Below are 26299 nucleotides of genomic sequence, written 5' to 3'. Positions count from 1 at the left end.
CCCTTTTTGTGAACAAATTTTTTCTAACATCTGATGTAAACCTTCTCTGGTGCAACTTGAGGCCGTTTCCTCTCATCCTGTCAGTTGTTACTTGGGAGAAGAGACTGACCCCCACCTCTCTACAGCCTCCTTTCAGGTAGTTGTAGAGAGTGATACAGTCTCCCTTGAGCCTCCTTTTCACCAGGCTAAACAATCCCAGGTCCCCCAACCACTCTTCATCAGACTTTTGCTCCAGACTCTTCACTAGCCTTGTTGCCCTTCTCTGGACATGCTCCAGCACATCAATGTCCTTCTTGTAATGAGGAGCCCAGAACTGAACAGAGATTTCAAGGTGGAAATAAGTGGTGAGGCTTGTGTGATGTAAGTCTTGAAAAGTAACTAATGACTTTGGGATGTGCTGTAGGGAACACTGGGATGAGCGTGACTTTTTTTTTTTTTTTAAAGAAATCCCTTAACCACCTGCCCTTTCACTGTAAGATCCTTTAGATCCTTAGCAAAATATACTTGTAAAAACCAGCAGTCCTGTTGACCACGTGGTCCTCTTCAGCTTTTAGTCACTTCATGAAATGTAAGTTGTCTGTTGAAAACTGTCCCATGCTGTGTTTTTTTTTTTTAAGCCAACAACCAGAAAAAGCTGAGTAACAGTCTTTGAAAATGCGCTTCTGTGAAACTACAGCTGATAGTCAGAGTGTATTTATCTCATTTGCTTTTGTTAGACTAAGTGTATTGTTAGACTTAAGCATTCCACATTCAGCAGTAGAGCAATGTAAGAGATACTTCTGGCTCACTCAGTGGCTGATCACCTCAGAAGAAAAATTATTCCAGAGTTAGTACAAAAAGCTTTGTTTGCCCTTTATGTTACCTTTTTATAAATTTATTCTTCTGAAAGAAAAGAGTCAAATTGAAATGAAAGTTGAAATGAGCTGACATTTTAATGGAAATTTCCACTTTTGCCTAAGGAGAAAGTATTTGCTTAATTTGATCTGAAACTGCCAATGAATTAATTTGTTCACCTCAAAACTTCATTTTTTTAGTTAGCTCTAACTCTCATGTAGAAATCATAATACTGGCTTACAAATCAGAGCCTGATTAGGGGTCCTACCTAACTGGGATTTGGGGCTTCTGAAGTTCATATTTTCAGGCTTTTCTTCAGAAAAACGATGCTAGCAGCCTTCTTTTTACTGAGTATTGAATTGATTATCCATAATCCTGTGAGCCTAGAACTCACTGTGGCCATAGACTATTGGGATTGTGATGAAGGTTTCAGCATTAGCAATATTATGCTAGTTGCCTTGCCTTGACTTTCTGCTGCTGCATTGAAAGGACTGCAGAACTAGGCACAAAATTAGGAGGTAAAGCAGTTTGCTTCATTTTGATTGTTTTGCTCTAATGTAGCATAACACAGTCCTTTCCGAGTATTTGCACTCCTTCATACAGCAGAAATGCTGTAAGCTATTAGTTAAGTGCTGCCAAATGGATGGTATTTTCACACAAGGATGTTTCAAAAGCCGCCAGACTTTGACTGGCAGAAGTATGATGGGTGACGTCTGGCACAAATTTTGAAGCTCACTGTAAAGAATGAAATTCAGCTTTGCAAAGCTTGGCAGGTCTGATAAACTTCTTGCAGCTACAGAAGGTGAGTGGCTCTTGGAACTGAATACCATCTCTGTGAAGAAGAGCAACAGTAGATTTCATATAATTGGGGCAAGAACAGTTTATCTTCCTCTGCCTGAGCATTTGAGCAGCCAATTGCTGGTCCCCATTGCATCATGGCTACCATAGCAGAGAGGCTAGCAGCTCTGCAGCTTTGAGCCCACTGTCCCAGAGCTGTAATTTATCTCAGCCCACCAAGAGAGGGTTGTGGTAGTGCTAACCTGAGTTATGATCATTGCCCTTGAGAACACTGCTTTGCTTAGCTGCGAGACTACCTCTGTTGGCAAACTGTGCTGCTTCATATGAGAGGGAAACCAGTGCAAATCCCCTTACTCTGTTCTAGGCTTTGTTCTAGAATTCTATCCAGGGGAGTCTTCCTGTTTCTGTCACGGGCGTGCCCATGGGCATGGAGAGACCAGAGAGCCTGTCCTGGTATAAATTTGTTGCCTCACCACTAATCTGAAGTTTTACTTGGTAGTACTGGGGCTTTGAGTGACAATGTGGAGCTGGTTGGGATGGTTAGTGTGAAACCAGTTTGTTTAGTTGCAGCTCTTCTGGGAAGGTTGGGTTGTGTTTCCTCAGGTCGCATGTTTCATGGAAACCCAGGGTGGTGTAGGGGAAGCAAAGGTGTCAGCACTTGGAGATTGCCTTGATCTGCCTGAAGGTTCTGGTGCTGAGTTCTGTATTGGTTGTGATGATGGATAATGTGCTAAATATGTGAATGTGCAACTGACCTCAAGAGCCTGTGTCATCCCATTAACTTCAGTGGCTAATGTCAGGTCATGTGCTTCATAACTTGTCTGAACTGGAGCTTGTGGAGTGCTTATAGTCACGGGTTGTCATGGTTTGACAACCACTTCTCTTAGCCTCTGGGGGAAAACAAGGTCCAAACCACGACACGGATAGAAACATGTGGTTTGGAAAAGTATTGGAAGAAATTATTTATCTGTTATAGCCTGCTAAATCTCTTCGGAGGATTTTACTGGTGTAAAGACAGAGAGATAAATCATGAAATAGGAAATCATCAATATGTATGCAGTTCAGGCTTGATCTAACTCTGCTTGTGATCCATATTTGCCATGAGAATTGGACTGTTCCCAAAATTGAGGAAGTGAGGGTGGTATTAATATTACTAGCTGACAGAATGTTACAGGGTGAATGATTAGTTTCCAATAAGAAGGGAGTTTTTGGATCAGTTCCAGTTCCTTTTGGTGTAGTCTGCAAACCAAAATGACCAGAGGTGTGACCTGGAGTAGCTGTAGTGCTTATCCGATGAAGATCATGATTTGTCTGCATTACGAAATGACATAGCTATTGACCTTGAGGAGGCATATTAGTTGGCTATCTTCCACTCTCTTGTGAAGATAAACTCTTGGAAGTGGTGGTTCTGCATTAGCACAGCTGTTACACATTCTCTGTTGATAAACAGAGGGCTTTACTCCTTTGTACTGCCCACTTTGCAATTTTCAGAGCAAAGGTAAAAAGATGAAAAAAGCTCCCCCTGCCCTTATAATCTCCTTCAGAGTTTATTCTACTTGTTAAAATCTATGAAAGAAGAGAATTTCCTTACTTGTCGTTGTGTGGCTTCTAATAAAATATTTTCTGGTTTCTTAATCCCATCCATCTCAGTGTAAAAGGATGTAAAACTTTGATTCTCATAGGTCTGTTGTGCTATTTTTCCCATTTTTTCTGAAGGAAAAAAAGAAACAACCCCTTCCCACACCCCAAGAAAACAAACCCCAGACCATCCTAGCCCTTGAGAGCAGCCGTGTGAAGGTAGCTGTTCAGTGATGTGGGATGCACAGTCATGTCCTCAGGAAGCTGCGCTGGGTGAGCGCAGAGAGCACAAAACATGTTAAGCAGGTGGGGGGTGTACGAAGTGGGAGCACAGAGCAGTCGCAACAGTTAAAACTCTCATTTGAAGGACTTTTGTTTCCTGAGGTAAGTGCGAAATTGAGTTTTCATTTTTTGCATTGTATAGGCAGTATCTGAATATGTGAGTAGCAATTCCTTTCCTCGCTGTTTGGGCCCATAGGCAGGTAGGTTTTGTCCTAGTGTTATCTAAACCCACTGAATGACCTCAGAGAGCAGTAGCACTCTCTCCTCTAATTATAGACAAGTGTCTTAAAAGGCTAATTCAAGCTGTTCCACACTCAATCACCCACTGACCTGTATCAGTGAGAAAAGTTTGCATTTGAGTTTTATTTAAAATTAATTTTTTTTGGATGGTGTATTTTGTAGGTCTAATACCAGATCCTCAGGGGAGGGAGGGAAGAATCTTTTAATTAAGTTTCTGTTTAGGTATCAGGCAAATTCTATCAGTGGCACATGAAGCATAAAGCTCTAATGGGAGAGCAAAATTTGTAATTTAAGTGATCAGGTGCTTCATACCTCTCTCAGCAGTTCGAGTGTCACAGAATTTTGTCATGTTGCCATAAATGAAAATCCCTTAGAAAGAAGATGTTATGTTGCATTGAAAAGCCATTACTGAGCACGAGTTTAGCACCTATAGCTCCTCCAGTAATTGTGGGATTTTGGCCTCAATGACTTAAATTTTGACCTTACTTTAAGTTAGGGAAGCAGCTTCTAAATCTGTCTTTGCCAACTGCATAACCACTTGTCCCTTATGTTCTGGTCATAAATAACTATTGGTGCTTTTATTTGGTGGGTGAGAGATAGAATTCTTTTCACGCCAAACCTTCCACCCCCATTCCTTTTGATGTCCATTTGAATGGCAAATGGATCTCTCACTTGGTAGTGGGAAAAGCTGGCTTTTAATTCCTCTCACCATGGGGTTTAGGAATGAGTCAGGCATAATTAAGAGCAACAAACAAAACTGCTAATGGCCCTGCAAGTCTTGTGCTCAGAGTGGGCTATAGCATCATCCCTTAGGATACTTTGAATGCTGGAGATTTTATTTATTTGCAAATTGTGAGGAACCTTTTAATATCCTGTGCTGGGCAGTTTTCAGATTTGGGATGTCTTAGGACTACAGTCATCCTATCCCCTCATGCAGGAAGAGATATGCTAGAACTTCAGAGACAGCAGGAGTGGTAAGGAGTACCTTCACAATTCTTCTAGCAGGACTGAGCTGCAGCTGGGGGTCCCACCTGCTCTGCCAGGCTAGAGGGAGCCTGGGAGATTTAGGAAACCATAGTTCTGGGGCACCTTGACAAGTGGTGTTGTCAAAAATGTGCAGACGTGTCAGAGTTTGGCTGGTGATGCTCCCACCTGCTCCAGGAGGGCTGCTGACAGGCTGGGTGGGCTGGAAAGCTGTTTGCTTTCTGTCTCTGTGTGTCTGAAATAGGCATATTTCTTAGAATATTTTAATTTCCAATAGTGTTTTTCACTGCTAAAGCACCTGATGTGAAACTGTCTGATGAGCATAGCTGGACTGTTTTCCCTCAGGATTAAGAAACGTTTGCTGACCTGGCATATTGCAGGTGATTAGTAGTGTTTGCTGTTGGAACAAAGTGCAGCTTCTCCTGGTCATATTTGACCAAAATAAGGTCTTTGTAAGGCAGGGAATGTGGATGTTTGCAGATAAAAGGAGAGAGCAGTGCAGCTGGTGATGTGAGATGGAACATGGAGCAGCATGTGAGTCTCTCTCTGTTATCTTTAAACATCAAAGGTTGGTGTTTTCAGCTGATCTGTTTTTGCTCTAAAACTATAAACTTCTACATCTGCATTCCTGTAGGTGACCTTTCTGCCTCTGTCTCCTCTTGCTGGGGCTTCCTGATGACAATTTCTAAGGTAAATGCTGTGGAAGGCTCCTTTTTCATGATCCACCATTGATTGCTCAGCTGCCAAAGAGGCAGGAGAACTGGTGTCCTGTTTGATATGTGCCGTCGGGATCATCTGGAGCAGATTCTCTCTCCATCAGCATAAATCCCCTGGTGCTGGTAGGCTCATATATTTTAGTTTCACTCAGCTTTACCTTTTGCGGCTTTATGCACCTTGGGCCTGTGTAGCTGATGTTTATCTTGGCAAGGGCTGGACTAAAGCTAATGGAGTAGTGACAGCTTGCACTGGCAAAGGCTTTGGCTAAATTAAAACACTTTTGTTCTGCAATATTTCAGTGCAATTGTGAATAACTAAATGGAAAACATGGTGGATGTAGGCTGCCTGGCTTAGAGGAAGATTCTTAGAAAACAGGTAATTCTGAGAGAAGAATGGATTTACTTTGTTGTCTTATTGTTATTTTTATGTCCCTCAAAATGCGTATAGTCTCTCGGTTGTAATCTGCATGGTGGATGATCTGTGTCCATGGACATGCTTGGCTTCTGGATCACAGGCTCTCATGTTTTTCATGATCTGTGGAAAAGCTGATATGTTCAATGACAGCCCCCCAAAAATCTCAGGCATAACATGGGCATGCTGCCAGCTGAAGGAGATGGAGAGAAACGGATGGGTTTCTGAGCTTTATTGCAGAAAAGAAATCTATCACCTTTACCCCGTGGCTCATAAGGTGAAAAGTGGAGCTGTGATGAAGTTGTCCAGGAAATTTGAGGCAATCTGGGTGGTGCTTGCTTGACCTTGGACCAATTGCTTCATCTCTCAGCACTTCTTTTCTTAGGTGATGAAAGAATATAATGATGATAATACTTCTCTCTTAACAAGGGTGTTGTGATGAATAAATTAATTAATCGTTGTGCTGCTCTCAGTTACTATGGTAATTAGTGCTATAGAACAGCCTAAAATAAATAGGACTGTTTAGTGAAGGATATTCAGGGGAAATCAGGTAGTACGCCCTGGGCATTTGCAGTAGCCCTGGAGTGTTTTGTCCAAACATGAATTTGTGAAAAACATTCACGGATGCTGAATTATTGTAGCAAAAATGCTTCCAAATATTAAATGTGTTCCTTCCTCCTCATTTGAAGTGACTCTAGCACACATTTCCTTCCATATCTGTGAGCAGATGATTCTTGTAATTAGTTCCCCTATTGAGAACAGCACTCCCTCCTCACCCCATCTCCTTTACAGCCTAAGGGCACCTGAAATGAATGAATCTTTCTTCATCATAAATCATACATACTCAGTAATACTGTCAAAGAATTCTTAATGTGTTTGGGGAGTTTACGTAATGAACCTTCCTTGAGAAAGGTGAAGTGTCATCAATGCACTGCCTTGCTGGAAGTCTGTTGTAACCTTGCTGTAGCAAGTAGATCACACCTAAATCCATGCATAAGTCTGTGCAAAGTTTTTGAGGCTTTCTCTCAGTGATCAGTTAACTACATCAGCATGCCCCAAAGCCAGTCTTTCAAAGTACGATACGATATTTAGTTTTCTGTGAATTAGATTCACAAGGCATCGTTAAAGTATATTTTTGGGGCTTTCAAGTTAATATAATTTTGGGCCTTAATAAGTTAGAAAGCATGTGTGAAGATAGTTCTGAGTCCTTCAGTGAAGGAAGCACCCCTTCAAGGCTGTGGTTTCCACTGCTTAATTGGAGCTGTCCTTACAAAGAAAAAATATCATGTCTCTGTGCAAAGATTTGCCATTGATGACTCTCTCCTCTGACTTTTTGTACAGCTTCCGTCGTGGATATCCAATGTTTCCCTTTGCACTGTGTTCCAAAACCAGCGTTTTTTTCTGGCCTGGCCAGTTGGGGACCAGTTTATAGTTAGGGTTTGTGCAGAGCAAACCTGTGCTTTCTTCTTCTCACTGTTGCACCTACAGCAAACTTCATCTGTTCACCTCCTGCAGCACCTCCTTACACTGTGCTAGGAAGCTACGAATAGCAAGAGCAACAAATGCGCCTTCTGCTTCTTGAGGAGTAAGGAGAAGAATGCCTTGGCATTCTTGGCCTCCTGCTCACCCCAACAAAGAGAACTTGGGGCTCATCTGTGGCCTCCAACAAGATATTGACAGAACAGATATCATGACTGACAAACAGCTGAAATACCTGTTCTATTCTCCAGAGATTTATTGCTCTTGAGTCATACCATCATTTCTCAAATCTTAAAATCTCGTGGCTTGTGCAGAGGACAGCCCAAATCTGCAGGGAGGACCTTTGTGCCATGCTCTCAAGCACTTGGCTTTACTTTGACCTTCTGCTGCAGGTGTCATCAGCTTTGCAGGTTCCTCCCTGCGTCTCTGCAACTGCTTGTGAATCTCTTGCCTTGCTTGCCAGTGGCAACCTTATGGATATTGAGCAGATGCACAGCAAGGGAAAGAGGGTGTGGGGGAGGCAGAGAGGTCTCCTGATGCTTCTTTTCATGGCTTGTCTCTTCTTGCTTCCTTTGCTTCAGCTGTACCTTTCTGACACATGAGTTTTGGAGCCTGTGAATTTTCATATCCAGTTAGTTTTATTTGTGTTACTAGGTAAATCTCAGCCCTCAAGAGCTTCCAATTGCTGTCAGGTTTGTGCCAGGCAGGGTCACTACTTGCAGCTGCAGTTGCTTCTGTCTGTGTGCAGTTGCTTCTGTCTGTGTGTGTGCTTTCAGTGTTGTACTACCCAGCCCCTACTTCCACATGCATGCCCTTATCCACACATACATACACACAGTCTCAGAGACCTACAGATATCCTTGACAGTATTTTCTGCTTCCCCCCACACCTCTGTTTTCCTGTCAACAGTTCCCTTGCCCACCTTGGGTGTCACTGTGTGAAGAGAGCAAATAATGACGCAGCAGTAGTTTTGGTTGATGGTTGATGTCAGCAGTGCCTTCATGCAACCTGGCTGCCTCTCGGTCTTCGTGCTTGAAGCACAGAGAAGAGTCCAGTCTGAATAAGCTCTGAGCGAGATGTTCACTTGTGACAGCTCACCACCTTCAGCTGGTGTGAGGATGCTTTGAACACAAACCAGAGAGTTCAATCCCCTGTCCACGAGATCTGCTCCTCTTGGTATAGTTATTAAAGTGAAGTGGTAGAAGAGTACTGAGAGAGCTTCCATGGCTTTTCCCTTCCTAACTATTTGTGGCAAAATTTATCAAATAGATAATAATGCAGTTTGATTCTGACTGTAGATGGTGGCTTGACGTTCTTCTATCCTCAAACTGAGCTGAGGCAGAATGCAAGAGGATTGTAGAACTTTCAGTATGGTTGGAAATAAAGTTATATTGCACCTGTGAAGCCACGTGTCCAACCTTTGAACAAAGCAGTGTCAGCAAAGGCCAAGGGGTTAGATGGCTTTGGCTACTTTTTAACTTGTCTTTAGTCATGTTCTGAAGGAATCATCCTAATCTCTCTGCTTACTGGTTGTTACTGTTGACCTGGCACAGTACACTTCTGATTATTTATTATTTGAAACATTTTGGGAAAATATGAACAATTTATGTCATATAGGTGGTGAGCTCTATTTTAACCTTTTAATTTGTCACTATTCTTTTCCTTTTTCTTCCGGTTCATTGCACTAATGCTTTAAAATGTTGACCTTCTGGAGAAATGCTTCATAGCATTGCTTAGCATTCAAAGCAGCTTAGGTCTTGTTGGGATGGGTTTTCTTCTTTTTCCTTAGGGCACTATTTGCCTGAAAGTGACTTGTGTTTTATTCTTTAGTTCCAAATACTTCATCTCATTCTCTCCTAGCACTAATCTTCTACTGTAAGGATGTCACTGGGACAGGCACGAGGGATGTGGTCAGAAAAATTGTCTTGGTCCCAATCATATTCACATCAATAGAAACTGTTTTACCTTTACCATTGTTAGTGGAGTGAGATGGTTGTAGATGACGGCTAAATGAGGTCAGAGAACTTCCACAGCCCGTTCACTGACATCCAAAATGTGGAGGGCAGAACTTCTATGCAGAGATACTGATTTACATCTGCAGAAGGAGTACTTCCACTTTGTCTTTGGGCAGAGTAGTCACACGACAAGGGGGGATGGTTTTAAACTGAAAGAGAGTAGGTTTAGATTAGATATTAGGAAAAAGTTCTTTACTGTGATGGTGGTGAGGCATTGGAACAGGTTGCCCAGAGAAGTTGGGGATGCCCCATCCCTGGAAGTTTTCAAGGCCAGGCTAGATGGAGTTCTGACAGCCTGGTCTCATGGAAGGTGTTCCTGCCCACAGCAGGGGGTTTGGAACTAGATGATCTTTTAGATTGTTTCTAACCCAGGCCATTTATGATAAGCCTTAATTTCTGAATTTCTAGACACTGGGCCTTTTTCTCATAATAATACCACAGTATTGTTATACCTGGATTTTTTTAAATAGATTTGCATATACAGCAAGTAAGAGTTGTGTCTTGTAGTGTCTGAGCTCAACTTTGGCTTCAGTGTGTAACTGTGAAGATTTTGTATGGATACTTCTGTCCAAAATATAAACCTCCTGGGTTGCTTGTGACTGCAAACTAGATCTGATGGTTTCAGTGGTTCCTTCCTGAGTTCCTGTAACTAATTTCTAATCTAGCCTTTGTCTCTTAATGTTTTTTTTTCAGCTGGGAATTGCCCAGCATTGTGGATAGCTCTCTTCCATTTTTCTTTCTCAGCTGCATGCTAGTCTATTAGTGTGTCTGCCCATTTCTGACAGTCTTCCTTTGTGTGTGCCTGTACCATAGGGCTATGGAGATAGTAATGTCCCTATTAGAATAGAATAAAGAAGATAAAACCTCTCCTCATTTTCTTCCACTTTTCCCTTGGTGTTGCCTACACACAGACAGCAGATGTGTAGCCCCTTCTGCAACAGTGTTCAGCATCCCCTGCACGTGGAGTATCTCTTAAATGCCTTGTGTGGTACAGCGGTGGTGCAGACCAGGTGCTGCTGGACCCATGCTGGCTTCATGCTGGTAGGGGTCTCTCCTAACGGTGGCCTCTGAGCCACGCTGAGGCAAAGCATCCTAGAAGTGCTTGTTTGGATGTTTGGCATGTGCTGTTTTCACCTTCAGCTCTTATATGTGTTTCAGAAACTCCTGCCTTTGTAACTGCAACCCCTGCTCCCTCTTAAGCCACGACTGTCAATGAGTGTTTGTTGAAGCATCTTGTGAGCCAAAATCCACTGCTGTTATGAAATCAGCAGCAGTGCTAGTTCTGCCAGTGTCAGTGGTATCAGTTGTTAGCATGTGAAGAGATGACGTGTATTTTGTTTTCCCTATTCAAATACTGGTAACTGCCAAAAGCAGGATACGGGACAGTGTGGTCCAGAGTGCTGTCCTGCATGGCAAACCCCATGGCTACGCCTGCCTTCTCTTTTTGATCAGGAGCTTGTGGAAATGTTTCCATTTAAACATACTTTTTCTTTCCCCCACCTTTCATGCAAACTTAGCAGTTGAGCCAAATAGCTAAAAATCCTCAGGGGTTTAAAGGATTAAATGAGAACAGTTGTTATGGTGCAGGAAGGGCTGAAAAGTCCTGAAAATACAGCAGGAGGGAGTTGCTGAAGGACCTGGCTAGTGAACTACAGCCACCTCTGTTACGGAGATAAATACAACTGGAAAGGCAGACTGGTGGGTTGATGGCGATTTGTTTGCAGGGAAATTGGAGGAAAAAAAAACTCGAGAGACCTAGTGATGACTGACCTGAAGGTTTCCACTAGGCTGTTTGGTGAAGGCAGTGGGAAGGTGCTTTCTAGCTAAGGATTGCAAATTTGTTTCTCCCACCAGGTAACAAGGTCAGCGCTGGTTTTCATTCCCCCTTAGCTAGACTCTTGTTCCCACTGGTTCCTATGAGTAACCTTTTCCTTCACATTTTTCCTGTTTGTCTCAGGTACTGAAAGGTTCAGGCCAGAGGTTTTCCTGTGTTCTCCATAGCCACTGCCCAGTGCTGTCCTGAGGAGAAGCAGTGTCAGGAAGGCAGGTGCTGCCCTGAGGAGAAGTGGTGGGAAGGCTGCTACCCCTTGCCTACGGGGTGTCAGAGTGAGGCTCATCACAAGGCTTTCCTGTGCTGGCTGCCATGGAGACCCTGTCCCAGGACTCTCTGCTGGAGTGCCAGATTTGCTTCAACTACTACAGCCCCCGCCGGCGGCCCAAGCTGCTGGACTGCAAGCACACCTGCTGCTCGGTGTGTCTGCAACAAATGAGGACCAGCCAGAAGGACCTGCGCTGCCCGTGGTGCCGTGGGATCACCAAGCTGCCTCCGGGGTACTCTGTGTCACAGCTGCCCGATGACCCTGAGGTGATCGCCGTCATCGCGATCCCCCACACCTCGGAGCACACCCCTGTCTTCATCAAACTCCCCAGCAATGGGTGCTACATGCTGCCCTTGCCCCTCTCCAAGGAGAGGGCGCTCCTGCCAGGAGACATTGGCTGCCGCCTCCTGCCTGGCAGCCAGCAGAAGTCCCTGACGGTGGTGACGATCCCCACAGAGCAGCAGCCGCTGCAGAGCGGCCTTTCCGCCGAGGTGGGAGCAGAGGAGCCGGACCGGAGAGGTGCTGTGAAAAGCTCCACCTGGTCTGGGGTGTGCACTGTGATCCTGGTGGCCTGCGTCCTGGTCTTTCTCCTGGGCATCGTCCTCCACAACATGTCATGCATTTCCAAGCGCTTCACAGTGATCTCCTGCGGCTGAGGCGAGGAGGGGGCTGTGCTCCCCCGGGGGTTGGGTTGGGTTGGGTCGGTGGTGGTGGTGATGTGGAGCGAGACAATTCACTGCAGCTTTCTCCAGTGACTGCAGGACACTGTGCACCGGGGCAGTGGTGTGCCGGCCCGGCTGCGGCTCCTGGCGGTGTGGTGTCAGGCCTCTTGGCAGCCCATGGAGAAAATCACGTCCTGTGTCTGGCGGCAGTGGCACTGAGGAGGACTGCATGCGTCACCATAATCATTTATCAAAGGGACCGCAACTTTACAGTGATCTTTTTTATTGTGTTATGAGATTAAAGACCTCTGTGTAGCTGGTTATACTGTGAAGTATACAGTATGGGCTCTTCTTTAAACACAGTAGATTAAAATCAAAACTGCTCCATGTAGAATTGAACAAGAACTGGCGTGCAACTGTACGAGGTGTTCAATACCAGTCCACACATGTGTTATTTTTTAGTGGGGGGAGGGAGGGAGACTTGTAAAACCAAGAAATCGTTTAGCTGGTAAGGCATTTTATATGTTTTAAACTGCACATTAATTAAATCAATTAGGGAGTTGTAAAATAGTTTTTAAAAGGAAGCATTTTACAAGCAATCATTTCTTTCCTTGGTGTCTGTTTTTTTGTCTCTCTGTTTTTCCCTACTACAGGGAAGTGGCACTTCCAGCATCTTTTATTTGAAGGAGCTTCCAAGAAGGGAAGCAAAGTGGGCTAGCAGGAATACCTAAAAATGCAGCCAAAACAATTCTGCCTACCTGGCTTCTTGTGAAGGATGGCTTTGCATGATAAACATTGGACATGCTGTTTTACTTCCAGTCTGGCAGACTTCCTGATGACCTGGCCTCCATAGCCGTTAGTGAAGAAATAGATCATGAGAAGTCCTAGGACTTCTGAAAGGATGTGATAGCATATTGTTCTTAATTTTCTTTTTCTAGAGCTTGGGTTTTCTTAAATATTTGTAGAGAATTTAGACCTATTTTGCCTCCCTCTTTCCCAGAAAATGCAACTGTGCACCTATGAATGGTGTGACAGAGGAGTTGCTCTAAGGAAGCTTCACCATCCCAACTGATGCAATCATCTAGTAAGACACAGTGATGAAGAGATATCTGGGAGGAGAACCCAGACCAACCTAACCTTTTATGGGTGGGCTACTCCTCCTAAACCGCTGTGGCTGTCCTGGTGTCAGAATGTCTGGGTGAGCATAATGGAGCCTATTCCCCTATTTCAGTCTTATAAATGTTGATGTTCATAAGGACAGATTTGAAAAAAAAAAAAAGCCACAGGAAGTGTCTCCCTGTGAGTGTCATGACACCCCAGTGATTTGCAGTTCGCTTCTTGGGAAGAGGCAAATTCCTGAATGTTCACTGTGGTAGCGCCTTGCTTTAAGCAGTCCCACTAGCTTTAGTAGTACTGCTCATAAGTAAAATAGAGCTCAGTGTGAATTTGGGTATTTGGCAAGTCTAAATGCTTAAATTTGTGTGAGGTTTAGGGATTGGATCAAGGGGCACATAACAGACCTTTAAGAAGACACTGTTGATTTGCACTGCTGCTTTTTGCAAGTACAAAGCATAACCTTTGAAGTGTGTCCTCTTGTCATCTACCTACTGCTGTTTCTAATATTTAGAGATTGCTCAAGGCCATATTATAACACAGTTTTGACTATGCAGTGCCCAAGTTTGCCCCATAGACGTCCTTGGGTTTCTGGTTATGTCACAAAATCTAGTTGCTGGTTCACAATAAACATTCTCAGCTAAGACTTCTGTCAGGAACATACCTCTAACTACATGCTGGATTTCTTTCCTTCTCTGTTCCTAAAACACCATTTGCTTCCTTGATTCCTGTTAACTGATGAATAGAATATACGGTGCTTAGTTGTTATGGTGTGTGTTTGGTCATGTATGGAGAGGAACCATTGTGCTGATTTTTATCTACTGTCATGTGTATGCATAGCACAGCAAAAAAAAAAAATTCTTCAGATAACACATTCAATGCCTTTTTTGTGCAAGGCCCAGTTGCAGTATGCCTTGAACCTGGCTTGTGAGCATTGTAATTACATGGACACCTCTCTGCAGCATGTTTCATTTGGTTGCAGTAGGGAGCAGCAGGTGTTCCTAAATGTGTCTTGTGAACATGCAAGTCTCTTGTTGCCAGTAGGTAGCCAGATTTCTACTGATATCCATGCTACGCTGCTTATTGTGTAAAGGAAAGCCAGTTCACAAAGAAATCCTGCCTTTTGTAAGACTCTGGAGGAAGTGACCAGATACAGGACTCGACCCTCTACTGCCTTACTCTGTCGCAATTGCTGGGTGTACCAGGAGCACATGGCATAGGTGAAAGATGCTCCCAGAACAGCACTGATGCATTTTGCACCGGCTTCTGTGTTTGGTTATGTGAGTTGTCTGTGAATGCACAAAAATGCAAGGCAGTCAAAGAGCAGGTCCTGGCGATACAGTGGCGGTAACGTTGCCTCCTTCCAGCCATACCTGCCCGACTGAAGCTCTTGAGGCCGAGGTTTGCAAAGAACGGCTGTCTTGAAAACTGCCCTCTTCATCCCTATGTGGAAGGTGCAGAATGAAAGAGAAATCAGAAATTAGGTTAAAATACCACACTGCATAACACATTATACAACAGGCAGACCTGGAGTTTATCCGGTATTAATGACATAAGTATTATATTAGCAGAATACCATCCTGTACTACGTAACACAGTGCATTGTTTCGTTAATACGAACTTCCTGTACTTGTGCCTGCTGAAATGCATGTTTGACCTAATTTCTGATCCAGACATTTGCCTGCTTTCAGCCTTGTGTAAGAGCAATAAGTAAAACCTCAAGATTTTTGCCTGCGTGTATGCGCATGGTGTGTATGTTCATTTCTTTTTATAAATAGGAGTTCTGGAAAAGTTTTGTTCTGGCTTTAGAATGTGACTATCATTTTAAATTTTCAGCTGCCATACATGTTAGATCACCTAGCTTTTTTGCTGACTTGTGTAGGAGTGAACTAAATAGTTTGTTCTAATGTACAGTATTAAAATGTTTCTCAAGTATGTCAATAGTCATACTACTTTAAAAATGCAGTGCAGTTTGTCCCATTCCTTGGTTCAATACCTGGCATTAAAAAGCGATACTGCTATTTTTTTTTTTTAATTATTATTATTATCTTTAAAAGACAAGCTTGTCTTTGTAATTTTTCCTCTGTGGAGAAACTTGTGTCAAATTTGGACTTGTGTCAAAATCATCAGGTTCCAGGTTAATTTTTGTCCTCTTGTGTCCAGTAAGAAATCACTGCCCAGTTCCACCAAAAAGAAGGATGGAAAATTACTGTGACACAGTACTGTTTGAGAAACCAAAACTAATTCTAAAATGTGCACCTGCATTTTTAGAGCACATTACTCTGTATGAATGTGTATTTATTTGCTTGTTTAATGGGAAGGATATGTGTGTTGGGGTCCAGCTTAAGTTTTTTTCCTGGATGGTCCCAATATCCATTGTTGACTTGTGCTTTGCTGGCAAACAGACTTTAGGGTTCACTCAGTGAAATTTTGTTTAGTGAATTTTAAAAATTCAAAATATGCAATTTTGGTATGCAGGATTTTTTTAGGAAATTGTGTGTTCAGTGATTGTTCATGCTTAACCAAGATGTAAAGGAGCCTGTATGTTTTGTAAACATGGAGCAGTCATGAGTCCAAAGTTTCATCTTTATTAATGAAGCTCAGTCTGAATAAAACATTAGCAAGAAAAGAATGATAGCAAGTGAATTATGGTACCTCTGTTATTTTGTCATCAAATGAAGAGCATGGAAAGGGAATTTGGCAGAATTGCTCCATATTTTACGAGGGGGTGGCTGAAATTTAACACTCAGCGTTTTAAGGCAAAGTATAAAGTATGGGTTGTGGTAAATTGTAAAAGGCCATTCATGTTTTAATTTTGGTGGAATATGGAATTATAGCTGATGACTACTGAGCCACACAACTTTTCTTTTTCTGTTTTAATCAAATTCCTTAAAAATTTTAAGTAAACATTTTGCTTATGGAAGTGAGGGATTGTTGTCCTTGATTTAAGCATGTATTGCACAGACTAGTGTGCTGGTTTCCCCTTCCCCTGGAGACTCCCTTCCCAGTCACTTTATTGCTGGAGCCCTGGACAGCCAAATTTGTTTAATAGTGCAAATGATTTTCTGGAGTAGAGAAGGCTGATGTTGCACTGGCTTTGCTACATTCACAACAGGGCTAAACCGTAGCCAAACAATTCGTGTGGTTTGAACTCCTCTGTAGATGTCCCAGTGTCAAAAGCTCCAGGCACCAGTCTATTGCGTAAATTGAACCAAGATTCTGTTCCCTTGACCTTTTCACAACAATGTCAGGTAGCAGAGGATGATGCTTTCTTGCACTCAAGAGTGAGGCTGTACCCACTATCCACAGCTAAACATGGAACTTGGCCTGCTGTCATGATATACTTGCGTGAGTACTGGGGGAGGCATCACATGTCAAGAAAACACCTCTCTAGTAAATGTTGGGGTTGAAATGCTTTATTGTCCCAATTGCACAGAAAGCGTGGCTTGGTGTTTGATTTTTCCAGATTTTTTTCTATGGATGGATGGAGGGGGGAGGAAGGGAGGGAAGAAAGTACATGGCAGCAAATGAATCCTAGCAGCATCTGGGAGGAAGGATCTGCTGGCCCTGAAGACAAAGGTTTTTGTGCGAGAGCTTCAGTATGACAAGATAACCAGGAAATGCTGCAATGGATTTAGAGTATGTTAGTGACCTTTGTGGTGCTGTACACTGTTCATAGGCCTGACAGCTGGGCTTGTTGTGTTCTTTCTCTTTGTCTCTTTACCTCTTGCGTGCTTATGTCAACAAGCAAAGCTGCTTGCTTTAGCCTCCAAGACATTTCTTAAGTTGCCCTGAGCATCTCTAATGAAAAAAAACCAACCTTCCAAGTTCACTGAAATTTAATGCTTAATAAATGTTCAGAAAATGCATTTCCTTATGCTTAAATACATTTTTATTGTAGTTCTAAATAATTCGTATAATTTTTTGTGCTAGTGATGTTCCTGAATATCAGAGCCAATTCAAGGGAAGAAAACAGCCAGAAGAAAACATTTATTCTCCATCCCACAGTCCCCCTTCAGATCTACAGAAGTCTGTTTTCATTCTCATCCATATCACACTGAAGCACCTAAGCACAGGGATGAAATGGGAACTCAGGAGACATGCATGGAGCATCTATACATATAAGCACAGGGATGTGTTCCTATGCTCGGGGAGGGCATACACATAGCACATGCTCACATGTCATCAAGAGAGATCAATAGGATTGGTAAAAGAGCCTCAGGCTCTTCCATTTCAGGTGCTGGAATGATGAGGTGCTGAGATAGCTTGGAAACATGAAACCTCAGTTCTGCTGTCTGGATTTCACGTGGGATGAGTTGCCATCCCCTCTGAGCTGTCTTCTGCAAACTGACTCCTACTGCTGTTGGATGGAACTCATTGCTCCACAGTTGACATCTCCTCAGGTGAGGAGCCACACATTCCTCTCTGCTTCCAGGCTGGGATATCCACCCAAAGGGGAATAACCAGGTACCTAGGCTTTTAATTTATCAGAGGTTTGTAAGTCCAGATGGAGGTCTTTCAAAGCACAGCTGCATAGAGTACTCCTGAAAGCTTGAAGGCAACATACAAACTTGGCCTAACTGGTTTGAAAGAGTGATGAAAGGGTGGAGAAGGAAAGGACACCTGAAAATGAGCAAAAGATTAGACAGTAGCCTGGAAATTCAGATCTGTATGTGCAAAAACATCTACTGGGCATGTTTTGCAGTGGCCTGCATATGTCATGTCTGTCAAATTGTATCTCAGGAATGGCACTGAAACTCCAGATCTTGCTTTTCTTTCAACACCTTTGAGCTGGGAAGCAGCCTATTTCAAAAGTGCAGTTTTCTGCCTCACTTGATGGATGTGCAGAATTTTTTTAGGGTGCTGAATCATCACTGGAGCTCAGGACTTGGACAAAAACTGAACTGGAATTCAGCAGGAAGAAACTGAGGTAAAAGGGCAAAGTCTTGAATTCTTAGTGTGTGCAGGTGTGTCACATTGTTTAAAATAAACACTTGTTTTAACTGAATGTTTGTTGATTGAATGTACAAAAGCAGGTAGCTGTCTCCCAGAACAAATAACGAAGTTGACAAATTGGTAATGCCAAACAGGTAAAGACAGGACTTAGTGAACCCATTAGATCTGAAAAAGCTGAAAACAAAAGAAGTGGCTATTTGGTACAGTTACTACACTCAATTTAAAAGAATTAGTAGGATTAGGTTATGGGTGGTTAGGGGGCCGTAGCTTTCTGGCTTGGTTTTCAAGATTAAGTGGAAAAAAAAAAAGATATTCTGCAAGATAGTTTGAATTCAGGTTGTCATTGTAAAGTGTGTGATTTCACTTTGAAGAATTTAAGAATGGTGGTGAATCTCACAAGACTTTCAAAGCAGTTTGTCATGTGGAAGACACATGGGACTGGCCATGAGCATAAAAGGGGGCTCAGTTACCAAGTATGGCCAATTTGAATTGCCAAATTGAATTGCAAATGAATAATTTCTTGCCTATTTTTTTTTGAATAATCATTGCAGATGTTTCTTGAAGATTTGCTTAAGGAATGTATTCAAATACTTGAGACATGATTCAGAAAAATATACTAACTGAGAAAGCACTAAAGTATTAAATCTTAGTCAAAGGACTTCAGTCACAGATGATTAAATACTTTCTTGAACAGGGGTGGACTTCTCATATAGGTGTTTGTTTCTTGATACTTGGCTAGTCTGCACAATTCTTACAGAACATTCAAAATAAAAAGCTTTGCTTTGGGGAAGGCTTTATGTTGAAATTTGAAAGTATATTGACTAGGAGAGGCTCTACACTAAGGCAGCTGTTTTCAAGCACTTGAGTCTAGAAACTTGTAACTCCCGTTACAAGGAGTTACTTTCTATAACTCCTGTTTTTAATTGCTTATTGCAACTTAACTGAGGATTCTTAACTTACAGTGGGGAAAAAAACTTGCAGTTTAAACCCACACTAAACCCCACCCTAGGAATCCAGAGCAATGAGGGTTTAAAAAATTTAGGAAAAATAAATTGAATTCTAATCACTTCTTTTCTGCTATGCTAAAATGCTGAGGGATTTGCTAAACCTACAGTTTGATAAAACTGAATCCCTCCTTAATGGTTGTATTTGCTAAACCAGCTCACTGCAATGGAAAGAACTACATAGCATGTTCTTTCCTTTCTGACCTCCTCGGTTTAGAGAAGACAGAATTTGGACAGTTGTAGCTGGATTGAACAGCATGATAAGAGTTGTAAAATGTTACCAGCAAGGAGTGTGGTTTTGTGATAAACAAAGAATTGCAACACTGAATGTCTTTCGGCAGCCATCCAGGCGGAACAAGCGTGCAGCAACTCCAGCAAACCTCTGGGATCCGGAGAAATGTCAGGAGTAGTGTATAAATGAGGAATTTTTTTTTTAATACCCTAGATACTGTCTGTGTTTGTTATTGCAGATGCTTGACATCCTTGGGTTGGGTTTCTTTCTTTTGTCCATTATAACAACAAGCCTAAAAAGCACTTTGTTCTGCTTCCTTAGGAGTGTGCCATCTCCTGTTTCATCTTCAGCCCTTTGTTTGGCCATCCTAATTCCCTGCAGATTTGCAAGGAGAAATTTACCTTTGTATGTATGAGTGACGGCAAATTTCTACTGCATTTTCAGTGATGAAAATGATAACAGTGTCTCCAAAGAAATAGGAATATTTCCAGAGCTCCAAAGTCTTATTTGCAATGCACCTTTGTCTGCTGTTATTATCATAGATTCTCTCCAAATCAGTATTTTTGTTTATTTTTTCTTTACTATAACACAAATATTTTTGAAAAAAGCAGTAGCAAAACAAGAGAAAACAACTCAGAGACTAGAAATTATTTGCACAATATGATTCTTATGATAGAATCATTCATTAACAGCTTTTTTTTTTTTTTTGTTCAGGGTATCAGTGACATTAATTTTGTGATTCTACTTCCTTTGGTGAGGGAGGGACATAAGGAAGAAGAAGATCCATATTCATGGCTCGGATTAGATCTGCTGAGCTTCAGAATGTATGTATGTGCCTCTGTTTTGTAATACCTCATGAACCTCCTAACAGCTGAAAACTGCAATAGCACCAAAATCTTAATGAAATATCACATGCTGCCTATTAGGTTTAAAATGCCTGCTGAAATGCGCAGAGCCTGGACTTTCTGGCTGTCAAGCACACAGAGCACTATATGTGGAAGTAGTTGTGACTGTCAGTTCTCCAAGATCAAACTCGAGTCTTATGCCTCATTTAAAGCTGTTAGCAGACTAGGACTCTGAGGATCTCTGTAATATGTCCTATATGCAGCGGCAGACCTCGTTTTATAGATCTGAGGCAAGCAGCCTTTGATAAGGAGACATTTATGAGTTTTGAGGGCAAATTATCCATCTTCTTAAGAGATTGTTAAATCCTTGATTTAGTTAGTGGCTCAGTTTTTGCCAAAGGAAAATGGAAATTTGGTTAAATCATCCCAGTACTGTCCACCTTTGCTTGGTGGCCTGAAAGGAGGAGGTGTCGTGGGATGGGTGTTGAACCAGGTGATGGGATGTGAATCTGTTGGAATAATGGCCCCATAAGAACCTGCCACAAATACACTCCTTGCTGGAATGGTCCAACATGACATCTCCGGTTAGAGCATAGGGTTTTATGGTTTCTCTGCTGTAGATGTGACTTTTAAGGTTTAAAAGAAACATGGGACCCTTTCTGTAAGATTCCTTCAGCTTTCTGTGTTGTCAGAAATGTAGAGCTCTCTTGGCCACCTGGTATGCTGCAAGCTGGAGGATCTGCCCTTCTAGTCAGCTTCTGATGAGGAAGGTAATCCCAAAGTAGGCTGCCTCATGACAGGGCACTGTGTCTGATGCTGCATCTGTTGGTGTGCTGAGGGTTAGTGTGCTGCTCAGATGCTCTTTTGTGGTAGCCTCTAAAAAGTGTTTCTCATCCTCCTCCCTCCTCCCCCACCCTCATTTTGCTTACAACTGTTTTGGAAAAAACAAAAACAGGCACTAGGAAAAACAAAAAGAAGAGTAAAGCTGTTCTTCATTCAGGCCACGTTTATACCATCTGTTCTGCATCTATTTAAACTCTGTTGGGAGAAAGCAGAGGTGCCCCTGAATTTCAGCTATGCTCCAAATGAATCCCAATAGGCTTCCTGTTTTGGAGACTAAACCTTGCTAAGACAGGACCTCTGAGAAGAAAAATTTTTTTAAGTCCTAGGAGTTGGCAGATGTGGTTGGTGGTTACTGGAAAGAGCAGAGGGAGCAGTGGCAGTTCTTGCAGCGAGGCGTCCTCCCTGCTGCAGTCCCCGTGGTTGGAGACCAGCAGGTCTGTGCAGCACAGGGCAGCAGCGGGAGGCAGGACTGGCTGTGCGCACACACACACACACGCATATTCTCTCGGGGTGCTGCTTGTCAGCTTCCCAATGTGTATTTTGAACTACTTGCAGTTGGTATCTGTTTAAATTGCTTCAGCTACAGTATCCCTGATTGCTCCAAAGGCATTGCAAGTGAGCTGTAGCCTAAAGCAGACCTAAAAAGCCCATCCCACAGGGCCTGTCTTTGCACTGTCCACATTAGCAAATGTTTCTGTATTACTAAGGGAGATAGGGAGCAGTGAGGATGGTTGGATGGCTGGGGTTTGTTTTCTTTTTTTGGTGAAGGCAAATAAACTTTGACAGGTGTTAAAACAAAAAGGCAAAGGAAAAATACTGAACAGTCTTTATGTCAGCTGAAGTGTCCTCAATGCAGCTTTGAAGTGAGAGCTAGTTCTCTGTCTCAGTGCCAGCTTTGAAGATGTGTGTACATATTCATGCACTTAGTGTGTTAATTAAAACAAGAGCTGAATGAAGGCTTGTCTCTTATTTTAAGAATAGTTGCAGCAGAAGCTGGAAGGTTGAGTCTAGCCTCAGGCACACAGGTATTACATGGCTCTCCCAGAGCTCTATCACTGTCTCTGCTTCTTGTTTTACACTGTTTTACATGGTCCCTTGCCTTCCCTAGGCTCCCTCCTTGGTCCTCATTAATTATATTTTAGCTAAGTAAGCAGGCTGGCAGCATTCAGTGGCTGTGAACTGAAGTCCTTGATGTGTTTCAAAAGCAAGAACACATATAGCTTGGTTTTAGATGACTTCCTTCTTCTTTTCTTGTGAAGGGCTAACCAGCCTCTACAGATACAGAACCTGGTGGGCTACCAGGTCAAAACCTTGCCAAATATTGACTCTATGAATGTGAAATCAGAGTGCTGTTGATAAATCTGAATGTCTGGAGAAGCATTCTTTGCTTGCTATGTCTGTCCTAGAAGACATCTCAAATATTGCTCAGTTTTTAACTGGTCTGTTCTCCCTGTCACCATTTTAATAAATGGTATTTTTAGGTCAACCTCTGTAGTCTTGCCCTTTGTATAGAGGATAGTGCTAATTTAATGAGAACAGTTCAGACACATTTGCTATAATTAAAATTCTTAAAAATTGTTTTGAATAGACCAGTGTGTGCTTTTTTTAAAATACAAGAAGTAAAGTTGGCTGGGGCATTCACTCATCGGTTCCACTGAGAGCTTTAATAGGGTTGCGCAGTAATTAAGAAAGACTGAGATCCTCAGCCAGGTTTCAGATGGGTGGAGGTGACATTCAAGCGGTCCATCAAAAAACTGCTATTACAAGCTTGTGAAAGAGAGGAAGAAAAATGAATAGTTCGTGCTCCCCTTCTTGCCCTGGCCAACTTTATAAGTTTAGTACAATTTTGGCCTTGACGTGGGTGCAAATCTCTGTCCTTTGGGACAGTACATGTTGTGACATTTCCCTATGAATGCTCTGTGATGCCTGAGTGCACATGTGCTCATGCACACTCACACCTACGCTCATGTGTGTAGGTCTAGAGATGCTCTTACCTCCTTAACTTACATACATCCTTACAAATATGAAATTAATGGGCTACTGGTATTAACAAATGTAAATCCAGTGACTTCAGAGGATGTCTAAGGAATTACAACACCCAGAATGAAGATCAATAGATATAGATAATTTTTTATGTTCAAGTATGTGTATTATTCCGAGCAAAAGTGCAGCTCATTTTCTGTATAAATCTTCCATTTTTTAAGCCTGATTTCCTATGGAAATGAGATGTGCGCACACAGGCTCTGCATCTGTGTGTCCTTTTCCACTGACCTTTCAAACCAAATTTAACAGAGCAATAGCCATCTAAAAGAGAATTAATTTTCTGTTTTGAAGATGTATAGGTAGAAGAGTAGAGGGAAGAGTGAGACAGAGAGAGACAGATCCTGTCAGTGCCGAACATAGGAAAAAGTTGCAGTGTTTATTTGAATCTTATAATAAATTAGAAAGACCACATGGGATATACCCTCTGGTAAAAGACTCAAGCAGAAGAAAAACTAAACTTGGAACTTGGAGTGAACGGTGAGATAGCACGCACAGGAAATTAGATTTTGTTTTTGCTTCTTTTCACGTAATTCCTTTTCTTTTGAAATACAGCCTCTTCCAGAATTTTATACATATATTTCAGTCTTCAGTGATGAATTATGGTGGCACTGGTTGCCAGTATACAGCCTAAGGTAAGTGGAGTTTTGCAGTCACCAGAGGCTGAATCTCTTCATTAGTAGAGCCACAACACAACTCTGATGACATCACTTTGCATTTAGTGACTTTAAACAACTAAGCAATTTCACTGAGATGAGAACAGATACCAACTGGCAGAACTGTAGAGGTGCATCATCAAAGGGAAATGCCTGGTAATGGTGTGTCTGATTGTGTTTTAATATCAAAAGCAAGACAAAACGATACAGTCCTCTGTCATTTACAATAGCTTAGTAAGTATGGTTGGTTTAGCTGGGATGAACTAAGAGTGTAAATTAGATTTGTTAGGTGAGGTAACATGTTTTATTAGTTGAAGCAATACACAGGAAAAAACGTAAATTTTTGTGCTCACAAGCTTCTCTTCTTCAAGGCTGCAATAAGAGTAGCTGACATCAAAACTACATAAAGGCAGATGTCAATTGTCCTGAATTTGCCTTAGTTATACCACTTACTTGGAGAAAGTAAGGGGGACACAATCTATGAAGGAGAGGGGAAATTTTATTGAGAGCCAGGAATGTTTTTAGCCAAAGAGAACAGGTAGAGAGTGAAAGAGGCAATTTCACCAGTGAAAAATTAAAGTGGTTAAGGGAGAAAAGGCCTGAGGGAGACTTATAATTTGGCATGAAATACTGATATTCAGTAGATCCCAGTCTAACAGATGAGGAAATGTCAGGATCTAGTATAGTTGTTAATTCCCAAGCCAGATGGAAATATTTTCAAATAGCGATGTTTTTTTCTTTCCCCATGCCATCAGCAGTCAGGCATAATGGACATTTCCAGTATCTTTAAGTAATACCAAATAGGGCTTCTGAGTAAAGCTCAATAAAAGGGAATTTGATATTTTCAGTTGTATAAATCTCATATAAGGAAGATTTGTTCAAAGACTTTGCTGCAGTGAGTAAAAGACTTTTTTATGTTAGCAAGCTAACTAGAATAGCTTAAAGAGTGCTAAGCAGTGAAAACACATCCGGGAAGCAGAAATTGTGCGTCAGTTACTGGCTCAAGCAGATGTAGAATGAGAAGGGAGAAAGAAAGAGAAAGACTGAACTAGGCTTACCTGGGGGTTGAATGACCATTAGTAGATCCAGACTCCCCTGAACCCTGCACTCGTGTCTGCCCTAGACTTGACCGCTGCAATCAAGGGCTGCATCTCCAGTGTGAGTGTCACACATGGCAGCATGCAACGCATATGAGAGTCTGGCAGCCGTAACCTGCTCAGCTATTTGTGTAACAGGCAGGTTTGCTCTGCTGAGCATGTCTTTTGGTGGGATGTATCTGTACTTCTCTGATTATGAAAGGAAAGCAAAATGGGGCCATTTGTAGCAATTCTGTTGCTAGGCTTTCTCTCCATTGCCAATGTGGGAAGCTGGGAGGAGGCTCCCCACAAGAAATGGAGTGAGGCAACAGCTGCACACAAAGGTATGAAAGGTGTTGTTTCATCAAAACCACCCCTTTCCCACCAGCTGAAGGCATTATAAAAGATTGCTGGTAGCTGAAGTCTTATACAGGAAGACAGGTTAAATTATCACCATGTTCTTCGTGGCCTCCTAGGCAATGAATCTGTGAAGCAGTGAAGTGGTTTGTTGCTTTCACCATGGAGGAATTCATCACGGTAGCCAAATTAATGACTGCTTTTCAAAATTTTCTCCAGCTATCTGAAGGACTGATTTGCTGCCTGCTGTTTGTTATCTGTGGCATTTTTAAGTTTCACCCAGGTGAGTGTGTTGCTTTGTGTGTTTAATGCCTGAATACAGCCTTTCCTTACGATGGATGAGTTGGATGGGGAAACCTTCAGGCCCTGGGAGTTAGTCCATTACCTGGAAGGTGCATGCCCTTCCCCCCTGCCCCTGTCACGTGGTCCAGCGACCCCGTAAGGAGCTCACACAGACCACCAGGGAGGGATGGACGAAAGAGGAAGTTTATTGTGGGGATAAGGGTTTATAAGGCTTTTAGGAGGGTTAAAAGGTGACCAATTACAGGTTCAGGGTCTTACAGAAAAACCAATCAGGTAAAGAGTTAACAGCCAATAAGAAGGGGTTAACAAAGGCCAATGAGAACACCTCAGGACATCTTCCCAGGACACTCCTGTATGGGAGATAAGAGTCCTTCACAGAGGGTGTCGAGAAGAAGGAGCAATGACTTTGCAGGAGTGCAAAAAGCCATTTTGAAACCTGTTTAAACCACATTGAAAACTTCTGTTTCTATAACATTTGAGCCGTTTTCTTCTTTTTCTTCACTAGTCCATCTCTGACAGGATTTTTTCCATCCTGCATGTGGTAAATCCATTGCCACATCTCCTCCTTTTGCGTTTTCTAAAGCTGGATATGCTTTTAATGATTGAAAGGTTTTGGCACAACTGAGCATGCATAGAAAGACACACATAAAAAGAAACACTACGAAAAGTCCTAGTACAATAACTACAATAATTTTCTTAGTAGTGGAAGAGAGGCCTTTAAAGGGCAGCCTGTTGAAAAAATCATCAGAAGTCAGATGATCAACTTGACTGATTT

The 26299-nt window shown here is 42.3% G+C and overlaps 1 protein-coding gene across 9 annotated transcripts in view; it reads left to right on the top strand.

The window, feature by feature from the left end:
• Positions 1 to 16135, top strand: part of RNF152 (ring finger protein 152) — a 43435-nt gene extending 27300 nt beyond the window's left edge. For 6 of the 9 annotated variants that reach the window (XM_064662361.1, XM_064662370.1, XM_064662355.1 and 3 more), the window contains exon 2: positions 11296 to 16135. In XM_064662361.1, the coding sequence (XP_064518431.1) occupies positions 11482 to 12093 (612 nt within the window). In that variant the 5' untranslated portion in view covers positions 11296 to 11481 and the 3' untranslated portion in view covers positions 12094 to 16135. Of the gene's footprint in view, positions 1 to 4932; positions 5285 to 5385; positions 5407 to 11062; positions 11201 to 11295 lie in introns of those variants that run through there. The other 3 variants (XM_064662396.1, XM_064662377.1, XM_064662407.1) reach the window with 3 other exon arrangements.
• Positions 16136 to 26299: the final 10164 nt, after the last annotated feature.

This window comes from Pseudopipra pipra, chromosome 1 (genome assembly GCF_036250125.1).
Source record: "Pseudopipra pipra isolate bDixPip1 chromosome 1, bDixPip1.hap1, whole genome shotgun sequence".
Classification (NCBI taxonomy): Eukaryota; Metazoa; Chordata; class Aves; order Passeriformes; family Pipridae; genus Pseudopipra; species Pseudopipra pipra.
The sequence above is the reverse complement of the archived record's forward strand: the minus strand, read 5'-3'. Positions and strand labels throughout refer to the sequence as shown.